General features: G+C 42.1%; 1 protein-coding gene across 7 annotated transcripts in view; it reads left to right on the top strand.

The window, feature by feature from the left end:
* Positions 1–16,509, top strand: part of LOC138214353 (triple functional domain protein) — an 83,444-nt gene that overhangs the window by 24,544 nt on the left and 42,391 nt on the right. For 6 of the 7 annotated variants that reach the window (XM_069175919.1, XM_069175914.1, XM_069175916.1 and 3 more), the window contains exons 3-5: positions 10,123–10,197; positions 13,136–13,250; positions 14,977–15,169. In XM_069175919.1, coding sequence (XP_069032020.1) covers positions 10,123–10,197; positions 13,136–13,250; positions 14,977–15,169 — 383 coding nt within the window. Of the gene's footprint in view, positions 1–10,122; positions 10,198–13,135; positions 13,251–13,593; positions 13,847–14,976; positions 15,170–16,509 lie in introns of those variants that run through there. The other variant, XM_069175918.1, reaches the window with a different exon arrangement.

Below are 16,509 nucleotides of genomic sequence, written 5' to 3'. Positions count from 1 at the left end.
ATTCCAACTATGAATTCTTTCCACCACAGGATTTACCACACTATCATCCCCGTCCACCACTCGGGATCAGTTAAGGTTTATCTTATCTACCACCATTAAGAAATCTTTCTTTTTTTGCAATGGAACATTGTACCGTTTTATCCACATCTCTGCACCTCGTGAAGAACACGTTTAGGCTTGACATAGAGTGGGTTTTGTAATGCAACAAGGAAGACAGTTTGACCAGGAGTAGAAAATAGTGCTGAAAGACCTGAGAGAAGTTTTTTCGATGACGCATACTTTTAGGCCAGTTATCCAGAAATCATAATTCAATTATGAAGGGGTCTTTACATGTCATAGACCTTATGATCAAAGCATCATTTATGAGTGGCAATGCATCTTTACTGACAAATATAGTCTTTCTTTACAGTTTTCCTAACTGATAACAATTTATGTGAACAGCCTTGATTGTAGATTAATCCAGTGTCGTGTATTTCAGTGGAAACTATGATCAGACACTATTTTTCTTTAGCCCCTCTCCCGCTGATGGTACCAGCTCTAATCAACTCGACTCCACTTGCTTTTGGTACCAGTGTTTTTTTTCTGGATCTTGTTTTCCACTGCTGATCGTACCCATCAAAGTGCTGTCGCCACATGAAACTGCAACTGTTGGATCCTTTCATCGGCAACCAAACACTCACGTTGAGTGTCTCCTCAATTCACCACGGCGTTGTTTAGCGGGCTGTCATTAATTACGTTTTCCAGTGAATAAGAACAAAATTGCCACCGCTATTATAGCTTGGCTAGTTAACGATGGCGAATTTGTGCAGGAATATTGTGCTAGAAAAATATGTATCTTGCATGCAGTGATTGTGACAATTCTCTCTGAACAGTGTGTTTTCACGCCGTCTTGTAGCTTGGGACCTTGATGGAGGTGATAAAAACAATACCAGGTGCTATCCACAACTTTTGCCCGATGGAAAAACGAAAAAAGAGTAAAGTCGAGTCGAGCCAGTACCAGCAGTGCATGCAGACATGACATGACCAGTTCCAAAGTTCTCAATTTGAGCGGTCCAGTTAAGTTTTGACGCAAAAACATGAAATCTATGAATTTGATCATTATCGCTAGGGAACCATCCCTGATACTTATAACAGGAATATTTGGTATGTTTGAGGATAACAGATCTTTAAAAAACAAAAGGGGAGCACCTTAAAACTGCTATCTATCTCTTGATAATAAGCAATGAAGTATCCATCACTAGAAGTTGATAAGTTCATTAAGTTGTGCCATTCAGATAATGGACCTAAAGATTACAAGCAACCACCACTGCTCAGGGCTGCCATTGTATTTATAATGAGCACTGATTCGACTATGTGCTTCCTACTTGTGCACAATTAACTTTTGAACCTTTATGATGTCTTCTCAGGTACATTGCAGGAGTAATCGAAGCCTCCCTTGCACTGTAGGGGTTTCCCCATCCATCTCAGGTCTCCCTCCTCCTGCTAAGCAGCTTCTCAGGGTTCATAACTGCAGTGCAGGCATATTATAATTATTGCCCCTCCTACACATGGAGGATTACCTCCAGGAACCTGCCTTTCCAAAAGACAGGCAGATTAGCCGCTCACCTAATGCCACACGAGGTACACACTCGTGGATCTATGGCGAGCGCTCACGCCCAGTCAAACAGTCTACACTGATATCCCAGTCTCTGCTTGGAAATGTTTGCTGCAGCTTTTCCATTTGGACGTGTAGACAACACCAAAATGGGCGGTTTTGGTTGTCTGCAGGACTGGAATATCTCCCCTCAGGAATCTCAGGATTAGACTCAACTCAACTCTGCCCACAGCGGACCGGGATCCCTTCAGCACATCAGCCCTGTCAGTCTATCATTAGCTGATGGTAGCAGCGGACTGCGTCTCTCCATCACCGAGCAAAGCCAAATCCACAGCAATTTATGGATTTTTTACAATTCGTGGAAGAATTGTCAGACATGGCTTGCTGGGCGACCAATCACAAGTGGCAGCATGCTCACACTGGCTCCGCCCTCATACAGCTGACAGGTACGGTTCTGCCTGTCTGGTTGGTGAGTTCGTAAGTGAGTGGACGGATGGCAATTATAGACCATCCATGAGGTCATCACCCTCCTCTTGTTTCTCCACTATTCTTCCTCGTCCCTACATCACCTTGAGGAAAACTGAATTTACTTTCATTTTTAATCGTAGTGCTTTAAATGAAATGGGAATAAAGAAGCCGAGAGAGTGAGAGTAACTGACGAGTTGATCATTACCATCTTGTCTTCCCCTTTGTGTCTGTGTGTCCACCTGTTGTTTCCCACTCCTCCCCCCTTCATTCCCTCTTCTAATTTAACACACACACTGTTTTGTTTTTTTGGTCTTCTCTCAGCCCAGTTATGACACAATGATGCGTCTCATTAGCTAAAAATGTTTCCCTAGTTTCTCTTTCCTTGGTTCTCATCATTTCTTCTCCAGTGTATGTGCTTCTGTGTTTCTGTGTCTGGGTGTGGGTGTGACCTGGCCACTCTATATTTAGCTGCTGTGCCACTTTCTCCAGTCCCAGAGCACTGCAGAGCACTGGAAAGTGATGGGTCTGTGTTTTTTAAACTTACCTCTTGTGTTTGGTGAAAAATACACCCCAAAAAAAAATGCTTCAGTGCTGTTAAATACCTCTGATGGAGGTTGTACCTTGCATACAGTCATTGTCTGAGATTTAGAGAATTCAAAAATAATAACCCTAGCAAGGAATTGTTTGTAGAGATCAAACTGTAAAGAAAAATGGACTTAGTGTCTGTGTCTGAAAAGTGATGCCAATCAAAAGTGCCTTAAAGTACAATACCACTGATGGCCACTAGGGGCTCGCTACAAAAAGCTTCTGGCTCCATAGACTCCTATTTGAAAAGCAGCAACTTCTCAAATGAAATACAAAGTCAATACAAGTCATTAACTAAATTCCCTCCTTGTGATCAATGTCCTGGTGGTCCTTCTGAAAATAATCCCACCATTAATTAGATATTAGGCCTCAAAGAGGGATATGTTTGGGGGCTACATGGTTTGATTGACATGCCTGGGGTGTATTCAGGTTACCTGTATAGGTGGGCGGGGCATAGTGTCCTCGGGTTCTCAGTCAGATCCAGCTGTTGCCCCTCCCCCGCTTATCCAAATACGGTCACTTCTGGTTCCAACTTGGCGACGATCAAAATACCAGACTCGAGGCTTTGAAAAGGCAGTTCACAAACTGATGGATGACGTCATCATTTACCAGTAGGTTTGCCACTTGGTAGAAATGTGAGTGTGCATCACTCACTGAGGAGGAAATGATGGGAAAATTATTAGCATCATACGACAATCCAGAATGCATTTTGCAACAACTTTGCTGCAGTTTTCAGGAACTTTTTAAAAGACGATTTGGAAGATGAAGTAGAAGGAAAGAAAGAGTACCAAATGAAATGCTTTGAGCATCTCTGACCCAAGAACATGCAGATAAACATACAGCTATTAATTTCTGAGAGTAAATGTGAGCCTGCACTTGAATCCATCCAGTAAGTGTCTGGACATGAAAAGGGTGGCGTTAAGATGGAGGGGAAAGTTTTGTCGGTTAAAAGTGTGTGTCTGTGTTCTGAGGTGTGTTTACTCAGCCTGGTGACTGTTAAATTTTACTGTACCGTAGCAAATTCACACAGCTACAAAGCCCTCACTGTGTGCGCCGTGTTCACACACACACACACACACACAATCACTCTCACTCTCACTCACTCACTCACTAACACGCAGCGGTTTTATGCTTGTCATCTTGTCAACATTAGGATTTTCATTGACCTTTGATTATCCTCCTGGTCGGTGGCAGCCAGCCAATCAGACAACAGGTTTACGGGCAAGATCAAAGATGGTCTTTGCTGTCGAAGATTAATCACTGCATGGTGAAAACATGCTGACTTATCCATTCGTGTGCATATGGTGCTATTCACCTTGATATACACACTCCTTTTTCCATTTAGCTTCACACATCTATGGCAAAGACATCACTGCTGTCAATAATTAGCACTTATAAACATCAATGATATGCTAATCCTCAGTAAACAGTCTGATATTAAAGGAGGTTGCATATGATGCATAGTCCATATTTGAGATTGCCATGACAACCACGACATTAGGAACAGCCGTGCTTAATTTGTAAATCATTCACTGTGTCTTCACGTCCCTGTCGTTTCTCTTCTCTCTGTCGATTGTTGCAAGGAGGAAAAATGGAATAAGTCCAAAAGGGATAATTACAAGCATGAAAAGCAAGAAGGCTAAGAAACTGAACTCGGTGACCTGCGGCCTCATTTATACAACATTGCGTAGAATCCACACTAAAAGTGTACGTATGCACACAATGTTCCTTTTATGAATCACAATCCACATGGAAATGTTCACACGTAGATCAGCCTCACATCCCGCCTTTAACACGCCCACATTCAACCATAAATGGTCAATGCGCAAAGCATATTATGAAGGTTGATGCATACAAAATTAGCCATGTGGGTCAGTGGTTCTTTGGTGAATCTTGTCAACAACAGAGAGGAAAACCCGGAAATTAAAATTTTCCGCACAGAAATCGAGCTGCTTGTGGACAAGGTGGAGGATATCAAGCTCATATTTGTTTGGTGGTCTCAGCTGTGGGATCAAAAACAAAAGAAGTGGCAACATGTTGCCTGCAGTGATAGAAGTTTCACCACGATGTCTCCGTGATGCTTTGCTCTGTAGCTTGAGAGCGCAGTGAAAGAACTTTAACACAAAACAACAACAACATTAAACTAAATGTGCACAATATGAGAAAATATAAAAAACTGTTCTGCAGTTCTTTAGCCTGATGTTACTTGATGTTGTCTTGGATTTTTACAAAGGATGATGATCAGTTTGCAATGTAAATGCAGTGAAAAGGGACGTGTTGGTGAGACAGCTCGTATGATTTAATAAGCGGAATTAAATGTGAGATTTAGATTTACAATTAAAAGTTGCTTATGGAATAATTAGGTCACGAGCAAAAATGACCCTGCTGGTTAGTCTGTTAATAATAAAGTGGACCCATGTCCAAATAAGATGTGATATGAAGTGAAATTGAATGTGAGAGGCTTTATTATACACATCAAGATGCCTTTCACATTTACCTTCTACAATGTGCCTTCAATTCTCCACCTCACCGACTGTGTCGCCAATTTTCTACGTCTCCAAAACATGCATAACAGTTTGCTTTCAGGTGCGCACATTTTCCCGTCAAGTTTGTTTTGTTTTGTGCGTACGCAACGGTTATGAACGAGGCCCCTGCTCTGTCTTTCTGTCTGTTGATCTCCTCTCTGTTTCAGTACGATAGCAGCGCAGCAGCGACACACAACAATCAGCTGTTTACCCGTTTTCTCCTCGTTGTTGAGGTTAAATCGCAGTAACATGAGCTCACGTGACATCCACAAAACTCCACACGCATTAGGCAGCACGTTTGGCCTGAGTGAAAGAAGTCTATCTTTTTCTCTTCTTTATTTCCAAATATGATTTCTGCATCTAAAATAGACAAACTAGCAATTTATGAGTAACTTTAAAGGAAAATAAAATGGTGACATTAGGTACAGATTTTGATAGTGGCATTGGATGTGTCCCAATCTGGAAGTGTTTGGATCCTGTTAATTAATTAATCCCCAGGAATATTCTTGGTAGATTCATGTAAGGTTGGAACTTTTAATCATTTTCATAATCACCTTATGAGCTTAATGTTTAAAATAAAACATTTTTAGTCTGTTAAATAACCAACACTCATCACAATATCCTCAAACCTAAAATTCTAAGATTTATACAGTTTTCTGTGATGCAAGACAAAGAAAAAACTTTGATTCTCACATTTGTCATCAAAAATGTTTATAATTTTTGTGTTAAATATAACTTAATTCTCATTCATTTTTTGTCAATTTAATAATCAGTTAATCAGCTAACACCATATAACGCAAAAGATACCCTACAAAGCCTTAAACAATTTGTTTTCTGTAACTTTTCTTTGTATAACGCAAATATTTTAGGCTCCTACTTAAGTTGGTATGTCTCTGAGCAGGAGCATAAAAAAAAAACCAGGCAATTCAAGCTGTAGATGCAACCAGATGTTAGAAGCAGCTGCAAAACTTCAACATCAGGTTTGTTGGATGCAGTTAGAACCACAATCTGTATAATTTCATTTGTACAGTAGTTTGTAGTGTTTTACTTGAAAGTCAGCCCACTCTTGGCCTTGTCTGGAACATGATTTGAAATCAAAGCAAAATGTTAAATCATTTAATGGATTAGTTAATCAACAGAACATTCATGGATAATCATTTTAAAATTAAATTGTTTGTTTGTCGAGTAAAACTGACAAACACTGACTGGTTGCCGCACATCTAATGTAAAGATTTACTGAAATTCTCCTTTATAAGTCAAAATTGAGGGTATAATTTGGGGTTTTGAATTGCTGGTTGGACAAAACAAGTCATTTAGATTTTGATAAAATGTCAAACAAATTGTCCCTCACTACTTCGTAAAGCCCAGGCTAACATCACCATGAGCTTTGGGAGCTTTAATAACCTTTTATCAAACATTTCAGTAAGAAAACAATCCATTCATCAATAAACAAACTAGCCAATTTGACTCCTCTGCTCTCCGTACAGGATGAAAATCTGGCCCATGTGTTGCTCCCAGAAATAGAGGCAGAGCAAGAACTCTCTGTCTGCAACCAGCCTCCTTTCATGCATCATCTATGGAGAACTAAAGGCTCGCTCTCTACAGGAGCGCAGTGGGAAATGCAGTTGATCATGCTAATTTGTTTTTTTTTGTGGCACCCTGAGGGAGGGCAGGAGACAAATGAGAGGAAGAAAGAAGAGTGAAAATAGAGACAAGTGCTGATTCCCATCCATCTCCTCCGGTGGGGGAGAAGAATTAGCATCTCATCAGCATACAGTCGTAAATACGGTGGCATGCTGAGAGCAGAGAGTACAATACAACACACTGCCTGGGAGGGGTGTGTGTGAAGGTTTCCATGATAATAATAATAGTAAAAGGACAACAGAGAGGTTACTCCTCCCCTTTACAGTACTTGTTATTTAATGCACGGTAACAAATTGTGTCTTAGTTTAGCGCATCATCATACCGTACACACACATTATCTTTTTTGCTTCCTGTATCTACTGTGCTTTCTGAATCAGTCTAAGCAGACACATTAACAAAATGTGTGTTAGTGACATGCAGTATATTACCAGATCTTACCTCAGATTAAGGTCACATAATAAAGCTGTCTTGCGAAAAAGCCGCAGCACAGACATCTTCCTCTGACACCCGGGTGGGGGATAAAAACGAGGAGAAAGTCAGAACGTCAAAGACAGAGCGAGAGAAAAAGAGACACATGGGTAATATGACTTGTCTGGGTCATCAGTCACATAAACCAGAACTCTGCTCCGTCTGAAGGACAAAATCTGGGCTCAGTCTGTCCATATGCGCGTGTCTGTGTGCACGTGCGCAAAGCCGGGATGTGACTTCAATCACTTCAGGGAATTCTGTGTCTATATACAGCAGTTGTTTGAACAGGTTTGCACTTATTGGAAAATCTCCTGACAGCCATTCATTCACTTCTGACAGAACATTAGCAGCACTGCAGGGGGAGCTTTGACATCATCACACCCATGAGGTCCAGCTTGACATTTATAGGGTGACAGTTTATAGTTTGGATTATTGCTGTGGGCTTTTACAAAAAAAAAAAAAAAGATGTCATCAATTCTCATTATTTATTCCAGTCAAACCAATATGTAAAAACCATCAGTCCCGGTGTACTTTGCCAGAGGATTTTTCCCCAAAAAAGAGTGGCAGTATTTGAGAGCCAGTGATGAGGAAAAACTGAAGGCTCAGCCACTACTGTGTGATTCATCGTTGAATACGAGCTAGTGCTATTTATTTATAGGAAAATGTCACAGATTAGTAGTCTTAAATGAAGGCAAGTGGGTAAAGTAACTATACTTATATTCATGTTTCTTAGCTGACGGCCTGTTGGCCTTCACTAATAGTGCCATTTGGATAATTACTGACTGCGGTTTCAGCAGACAGGGAAGGGAAATACTGAAAGCTGAGATGGCTCGTTTTCTAAATTCAGTTAGAAATGCTGAGTATTTATCAAGGTTAAGGAGAACTTGAATTGGGTTACTGGGTTAATAATTTTATCCGTGGCTTTATGGATGGCAATGTTGGTCTGTTGGTTCGTCCAACATTTTGCAGAGACATTCATGGTCCCCAGAAGATGAATCCTTCACTTTGATGAACCCCGAGCTCCCTTAGCACCCCAATGAGGCCAACATTTACTGACATTTGATGGATTGCAGTGAAATTTGGTGCAGATTTGTATGGGCCCTGTAAGATTAATTGAAGTAGCTTTGGTGATCCGCTGACTTTTCATCTCTTACCACCATGAAGTCAAAGTTTTAACAGTACGGTGATGGTTAACGATCAAGTACCTTCAAAACTGATGACATTCCAGCATGATAACACTGAACATTAAACCCGCTATACGTCAGGTTGTTAGCATCATCACGGTCAGCATGAAGATAGGGGCTTCAAGACCAAAGAGATCTAGGAACTCTAAGAGAGTTCACCGAGGCTTTTTTTGTTTGCTTTCGCGCTGCCACTAGAAATGCAGAGATGATGCAAGTTGGCCGGCGGATATCAACATTTCTTCTGCACGACATACAACAACAACAACAACAACAACAACAGCAGCCCTTTTGTCAGTGTCCGACTAGTTTCTTTGTTTGTGTCATATTGTGTTGGATCATATCCAAACTATTGTGTTAGAAAAAAACCCTCAAAATTCACACAAACTAACTGATAGATAGACCAGTATCGCCCCTGTCTACGGGGTAAAATTGCTGTTTTTGTCAAGGGAGTCTGTCGCTTTGAAGAGATGGATATAACAGCACAGTTTACTGTCGGAAAGGACTGTCTGACAGGAAGGTAAAGCAGTAACCAATCACTATACACTTAAATCATTATAGTTCCGCTTGTGGTGGGAAAGTACTTACCCTGAAGTAGGAGCTTAAAAAAAAATCCCTTCTTACATTTTTGTGCTTTGAAAATATCGTTTGCCTGTGGTACATTGTGTTTGACCAATTAACATACACTCATGTGTGAACCAATCACGGCATACCTAGGTCACTTAGGTGTGTATAATGATGCAGTTTACCTTTGACAAGGGTTGTCTGACAGGAAGGTAAAGCAGTGAATCAATCACCTTTCACTTAAGTTACTATAGTTCCTCTTGTGCTGGGAAAAACTTGCCCCCAAAAAAGTCCCCCAAAACGCAGTTATGAACTATAATCGTCCTCAGTTCCTGTTGTGAGGACACAGAAATAAAGGTTGTACTTCCTCCAGCGGTTCTGAGAAATATGAAAATGCCCTCTGGTCGAAACGCGCCTCCAGTCCTCTTAATTTTTAATTTTTTTTTTCCATTTTTGATGAATCCTTATAAATAAAGCTTTTTCTCTCCACTCAACACTTACTGTTCGATGGGAAAATTCATCAGCCTCTGACTATGTGGGAATCCTCTTAACATCCGCAGTATTTCATGGTGTTATGTTTTAACTCTAGCTGACGGGAACTGAAGTGGCCAGTGGCGTTTAATGTTTCTTTACCCTGGTTCACCTCTGCTGCAGAAAGAGCTGTAACGGCTCTCTGTTTCCCCTGAACTTCCCCCACGTCTGGCCTCACTTTGTCTCACCACTACTGCTTCTCCAACCACCGTCTCTCAGCTTCCTCTCGGAGTGTGTGTGTGTGTGTGTGTGTGTGTGTGTGTGTGTGTGTGTGTGTGTGTGTGTGAAGGAGAGAGAGGGAGAGTGAACTTTTTCCTCATGATAGAAGCAGTCCAACATGGGACTCAATCCCCTGTGTTAAAAAAGCTGCAGATCTCTAGATTACAAATAGACAAAAATCTCCTGTCCCAAATAATCTGCCCTCAAGGAAAAAAAAAAAAAAAAAAAAAAAGAAGCCTTGGCTCATCAATTTGGGTAAAAAAAAATAACCTGCTTTTTTTTTTTTTTTTACTCTTTAACTTAAACTTTTATGTCTTCTTCTCTTTTTCTTGTCTCTGTTCAGGTTTTAGGAGAAATGAGGAGATGAGAGCGATGGAGGTGCTTCCCATCCTCAAAGAGAAAGTTGCCTTTCTATCGGGTAAGTTTATGGGTCTGTTTGTGTGTGTGTGTTTACCAGGTATCAAGATTACACACTTTACTGCAGCTCATCTCTCTAACGCTTCTAACTTTTAATACACACACACACACACACACACACACACACACACACACACACACACACACACACACACACACACACACACAGTGAGGACATAATAACAAGCCGTGCCTGTAAAAACTCCCAGGGTCAGGCGGAGACACAGACACTTAACCTCTGACCCATCTTCAAACACATACGTGCACACACACGCTCGACACACAATAGACACACACAGATATCCATTGTATAAGCAGAATCAGCAGGACTGTAGAATAGAGAGCTCCAGCTGCCTGTCTTTGCCCCCTCCAAGGGAAGCTCAGCCATGTCTGACACACACACACACACACACACACACACACACACACACACACACACACACACACACACACACACACACACACACACACACACACACACTTTCTTGAATAGTGCCAGAGAAAACTCACAGGAGGCCGGGCTAGAGATATGGACTGCCAAGAACATCCAGCAGGATTATTTGTACAACACACAAAAACATTATTCATTTCGTGCTTGCGTGTGTGTGTGCAAGGGAGTGAGACAGAGTGTGTGTTATAATCAGATATATCTATGTGCATGCATGCCTTTAGAGAAAGACTCATGCAGTAGATCTCCACAGAGCCAACTAGAACAACAAAGTGAAATGTGTGTTAATTGATGACTGTGTGTGTGTGTGTGTGTGTGTGTGTGTGTGTGTGTGTGTGTGTGTGTGTGTGTGTGTGTGTGTGTGTGTTTGCGCGCGCGCGCGTGTCTTGTGCAGACGCCGCTTTGGTCCCTCTGTGTGTGCAGCGAAGGTCACAGGTAGAAACAATGATGAGGACAATGACTCAGACAAACACACCGAAATTGAGAGCGGGGGAGACAGGGCAGCGTTGCCATGGAGATGACTTACTGTGAGCGAGCGCATCCCGTAGTAGTGGCCGGCGGAATAATTGGCTTTGAAATGAAGGAGAGAGGGAGGTAAAGGAGGGGCTGCTGGTGAAAAGGAGGGTAAATGAGCTAAGCCTATTATCCCGAATCCGGCCCCTTAATAAATCGGCCATGTTTGCCCCCTCTCATGTTTGCCTGTTGCCACGTGAGCGTTTGATTTTCTCCTCTGAGCAGCCGGGTCGAGCCTACAGGCGCACAGCAACCCGACTGAACTCACTAATTTGTGGGCTGAGCACAGTCAGCCTGTGTTTACGAGTTCCCACGTGAGTGAAGCAGCTCTTTGCCTCTGCAAGACGAAGAGCAAAATATTATTACACTACAACATATTCACAATTCAGCCTCATGAGTCCCAAATGTTACCCAACTACTACATAGAAAGGCAAAATAATATTTAAAAGGTTGGATTCAGGCTACCAGGCTCTAGAAGGCAGAGACACTGTAAACATACACAAGTTATGCATAGTTCCTGAGTAATATACCAGGCATTCAATAGGAATGTGTTTGGAAAGAGCAAATGGTTGAATAATTTGATTTATATGAATGTTTTTTAGGCAAGTTGGCAGCACATCTCTAGCCTGGTGTTACCAGACCCCAATTCACTGCATGAGTTTATGAGTCTGGATCATAGACTGTATATAAAAGTGGACGTAGCTTCTGGGTCTGAAAAATAAGGCAGATGCAGAAGTGCCTTAAGCTGCAATACCACCAGGTTAGAGGTTGGCTCCAAAATGCCTTCAGGCTCTATTGACTCGTATTATTAATTATTTTGGTGTTGTTAACTAAAGTCCTTAATAGTTTTCTAGCTGTCCGTCTCAAAGTAATCCCCTCATTAAATTGAAAACAGGCCTCAAAAAGATGTGTTTTGGGGTTATGTCGGTTTGATTGACAGGCCTTGACTACATTTAGAAAAATATGCTTCCAGACTTCAACGTTATCGCACTTGACCACCAGCACTGGTCACTGATTGGTCCGTCCTTCAGAGTGGCAGAGCGAACCTCAATGAAAACGGGGTTTCCGGGGTCACACTGAAGAAAAGTGAGCCTGTAAGCAACAGTCTGGCGGATGCTAGCTTATATAGTTTCAGTCTGTTGCGTGGTTCTTCAGTCCAGACTGAATATAGAACAACATGAGATGAACCGTATTAGCTTTGGTGATCTTCTGGTCTTTGGTACAGACATTTACGTTCCTGTCAGGAAGAATTGTATTAACTGTGTGGGATCCTTTAATTTTTCTTCTAGCGCCACCATCTGGTCATAATTTCAGTTTTCAATCCTCAGCTGTGCTTTGTGTTCACTGCTAATTAGCAAAATTTAGCATGCAAACATGTGAAGCTAAGAGGCTGAAATGAAAAATGCTATACTTGCTTATTATCAGCTAGCACGAACATTTAGCTCCAAGCACTGCTGCGCCTCGGTGCAGCCTCATACAGCCTGCAGCATGGCTGTTAGCCATTTGTGGGCAGATACACTTAATTTTCAGCTCAAATATACAGACAGACAAAACATACAGGAAAGCTCCTCGTGTGGACTGTTGTATTTTAATTAATTAGGAAGTTCTTTCTTTTTGAATTCAGACAGAATTTTTCCTGTTACCTTTCTAAAATGTTGTGTTTCATGGTCTCTTAACGCTTCCGTGAGTTCCATCTCTCACCAAGGCTGTTTGATTTAGCCGGCTGAGCATCTCATTTAATGGATTAGCTAACTTTCTACCGTGATGACTGTTGTCCTGCAGTCAGATTTCTGCAGATTTAAAGGCCCAAATATAATCCTCAGGTAATTTCTCTCTCCCTCATTCACTGTTTAAAACAGCATTGTGAACTGCAGATATCAATGGCAGGTTTGTGCATTACATCACACAACACAAATGTAGACATGTTCTCACTCTAATGTGTGTGTGTGTGTGTGTGTGTGTGTGTGTGTCGCCACAGGTGGCAGAGACAGACGTGGCGGTCCGGTGTTAACGTTCCCATCACGCAGCAACCACGACAGAATACGAACGGACGACCTAAGGAGACTGATCGCGTACCTCGCCGGCATCCCCAGGTAACGCAGTCATTACCTTTGCTCTGTGGCGTGCGTGTGTGTGTGTGTGTGTGTGTGTGTGTGTGTGTGTGTGTGTGTGTGTGTGTTTTCTTTAGTTTTAAAGGAGAAGCAGTGCCTCAAAACAAACATCTACAGCAAGTGGATGAGGCCCTATAAGGACGCACGTGAGAGGGCTGAGATGAGTATGTGAGGGGCGAGATAGCCACAGAGAGAGTAATAATTCAAGACCAGTTAGCTCGCTGCAGCTTCTCGGCTGCCAGAATATCAGCGACAAAGATGTGGTGAGATGCTAAAATACAAGAGGGGGGAGGAGAGGGAGAGGGAGGGGGTATAACAGAAAACAAACCAAGTGGTATCAACAGAGAGAAGGCAGAGGAGAGCGGTGGGAGAGGAGGAGGAGGAGGAGGAGGAGGAGAGGGAGGGGAGATTAAAGCTGACAGAGATGGAGAGCGCATGTGTGAGGAGGTGTGTGTGAGTGAGCGAGGGAGCGAGCGAGCAAGTGTGTGTATGAAAGCAAAACAAAGTGTCGCAGTAGCCGAGGCAGTGCAGCAGCAGCAGCAGCAGTTACTGTGGGCGAGCAGCTCCTCACCTCCCAGGTAAAACATCTCTCCTGCTTCCTTTAAACCCGGCACCCTCCTCCTCCTCCTCCTCCTCCCCCCTCCATCCGTCTCTAACCATCCTTCCTCTCTGTCTGCTCTCAGTCACTACTTTATATGTATGTGTGTGCAAGTTTAAAAATCACGCTGTAAATGAACCTTCTTTACTTTAAAAAAAAAAAAAAAAAAAGTCTTTTGGGCATTGGGAACCTTGCTGTCATCGTGTCATATTTTGCATGTCTTTATAATCCCTCTGAACTGTGTGGCGTTGTTTTGGTGACCAGAAGTGTTCTATTTTGGGAAAGGCAACATCTGCACACTGCTGCACAACAGCCGTCTACTGACAGGCTGTTAGTGAGAGAGGGAGGTTTGGAGCAGGATGGAGATATTGGGAGGTGCATTAACAGAAGGATGTTAAAATAACATGTCAGAAAAGAGGCAGGAATGTTTGAAGTTTTTGACGTAAACAAGTACAATATAGGTTCAAATAGACAGATACAGAATGAGCAACACAAGATTTCACTCCTTAAATCATGAAGACAAATTGTATTTCTTGTAATATCTTAGATCATTGTAGTTTTAGGTGATTTAGGTGTGTGTGTGCGCGACCCTAATGTTGACCAGAACAGAGCTCCACAGGGGAGAGAGGCTGCTGATGCACAAATGTGCTGATGTGTATATTTATGCACACATTTGTGACTCATTCGTCGCAGGTTTCTGTGTGTGGGTGTGTGTGTGTGTGTGTTGGTATGTGGGTGTGTGTGTGTGTCGGTATGTGGGTGTGTGTGTGTGTCGGTATGTGGGTGTGTGGAGGATGTGTGTTTGCTGCGTAGGCTTCTCACAGTACAGCAAATGCGTCATCTCACTGTTTGTTTTGATTGTCTTTCTTTTTTATCTCTTTTTCCTGTTTTTCATCTCCCTCTTCTTTTCTCTCTCTCTCTCTCTCTCTCTCTCTCTCTCTCTCTCCCCATCATCCCTCTCTCATCCTTTCCCACGCCTGTCATCTGTCTCCTCTCTCCCTCTGGATTATACTCCCTCCAATCTGACTCTCTCTCGGCCCCTCCCTCCTCCTCTCTCCCGCCTCTTTAATTCCGCCCACTTCCGCCGACCTCCATCCCTCTCCATCCCAGCGAGGAGGTGTGTAAACATGGCTTCACGGTCATTGTTGACATGCGCGGCTCTAAGTGGGACAGCATCAAGCCTCTGCTGAAGATCCTGCAGGAGTCCTTCCCGTCCTGCATCCACGTCGCCCTCATCATCAAACCAGACAACTTCTGGCAGAAGCAGAGGACCAACTTCGGCAGCTCGAAGTTCGAATTCGAGGTAGGATGAGATAAAAAAAAAACAACAATCACATACTCTGCTGCTCAGAGGTGCATTTAAGGCTGAAACTGATTATTTTACCATCATCTCAGTAAAATATAAAAGTTGCAAAGAGGACTTTTAATCTTTTGAATGATAGAAGCAACAGTTATAAGCCTAGGAGTTTGCATGTTCTCCCTGTGCCTGCGTGGGTTTTCTGCGGCTGCTGCAGCTTCCTCCCACCGTCCAAACACATGCATGTCAGGTTGATTGTTGATCCTAAATTGCCTGTAGGTGGGAATGGGACCGTGAATAGTTGTCTGTTTCTGTCTGTCTTTCTGCCCTGCGATGGACTGGCGACCTGTCTTTGCCCAAAGTCAGCTGAGTTACCCCCCCGCCCGTCCCTCCCCTCCCGTGGTGACTCTGTTCAGGATAAAGTGGGTATAGATTAATGGATGGAGATTAACACACAGGACAGCAGCACATTCAGGGTTTTCTCGACCATTATAACACTTAGGTGTTTTTTCACAGCATCTGAGACAAATGAACAGAAAAAAACTATTTTGAGTGTTGATTATGGGAGAATGAGAAAATTGTAGCCTTGTTTTAACAATGTTTTGTGATTATATTTTTTGTGTGTATTTTTGAATAACTGTTATGATAATAGTCAAAAAATTATGTGAAAATGTATAGTTTTTAACTACTCCCATAACCTACTCCTCAATGTGTCAACTGAGCACCTAAACGCTCCAGAAAGCTAAAGGAAAATACATGTAAACGTATTGATAACGTATCATCTCACCTGTCAAATTGAAAACCGTATAAGTTTTATTATGCAATTATATGCTGCCTAGTTAAAAATAGGTGTGCCATAGTGTATCTTTCACAATAATATCAGTATCATTTTTAATATGATTTACAAAAAAAAAAAATCATATTGTTATAATGACAATATTGTGATTTATTGACTTAATGCCATCATACTGTTAGATAGTGTAACTCTGATGTTCGTTGTTACATAAGAAACACGGCAACAATAAATTATGGCTGAATGCGGCTCCATGGTGGAGGAGTTAGATCCTAAAAAAGGAGCAACTGCAGTGGTGTGGAAGTGTTTGGCTGCAAAACATCAGTAATATGTTAGTTTATGCTGAATATTTGAAGGCAGACTGTTCGATTTATGCAGACAGTTAAAACTATAACACTTGCTCTGTTTCAGTTGTTTTGTCTCAAAGTTATTTTTCAGTGTTTTGTGATGAATATGAAGTACCTTGAAATATTGGGACACTATTTTTAAAAGCCATTACAGCATTAAAAGAGAATTCTATATTTAGAATGGAATTAATGTGTTATGAAGGTAG

The sequence above is a fragment of the Embiotoca jacksoni genome, unplaced genomic scaffold (genome assembly GCF_022577435.1).
Source record: "Embiotoca jacksoni isolate LCO1_2020_lvr unplaced genomic scaffold, fEmbJac1.0.p SCAF_7, whole genome shotgun sequence".
NCBI classification, from domain to species: Eukaryota; Metazoa; Chordata; class Actinopteri; family Embiotocidae; genus Embiotoca; species Embiotoca jacksoni.
The sequence above is the reverse complement of the archived record's forward strand: the minus strand, read 5'-3'. Positions and strand labels throughout refer to the sequence as shown.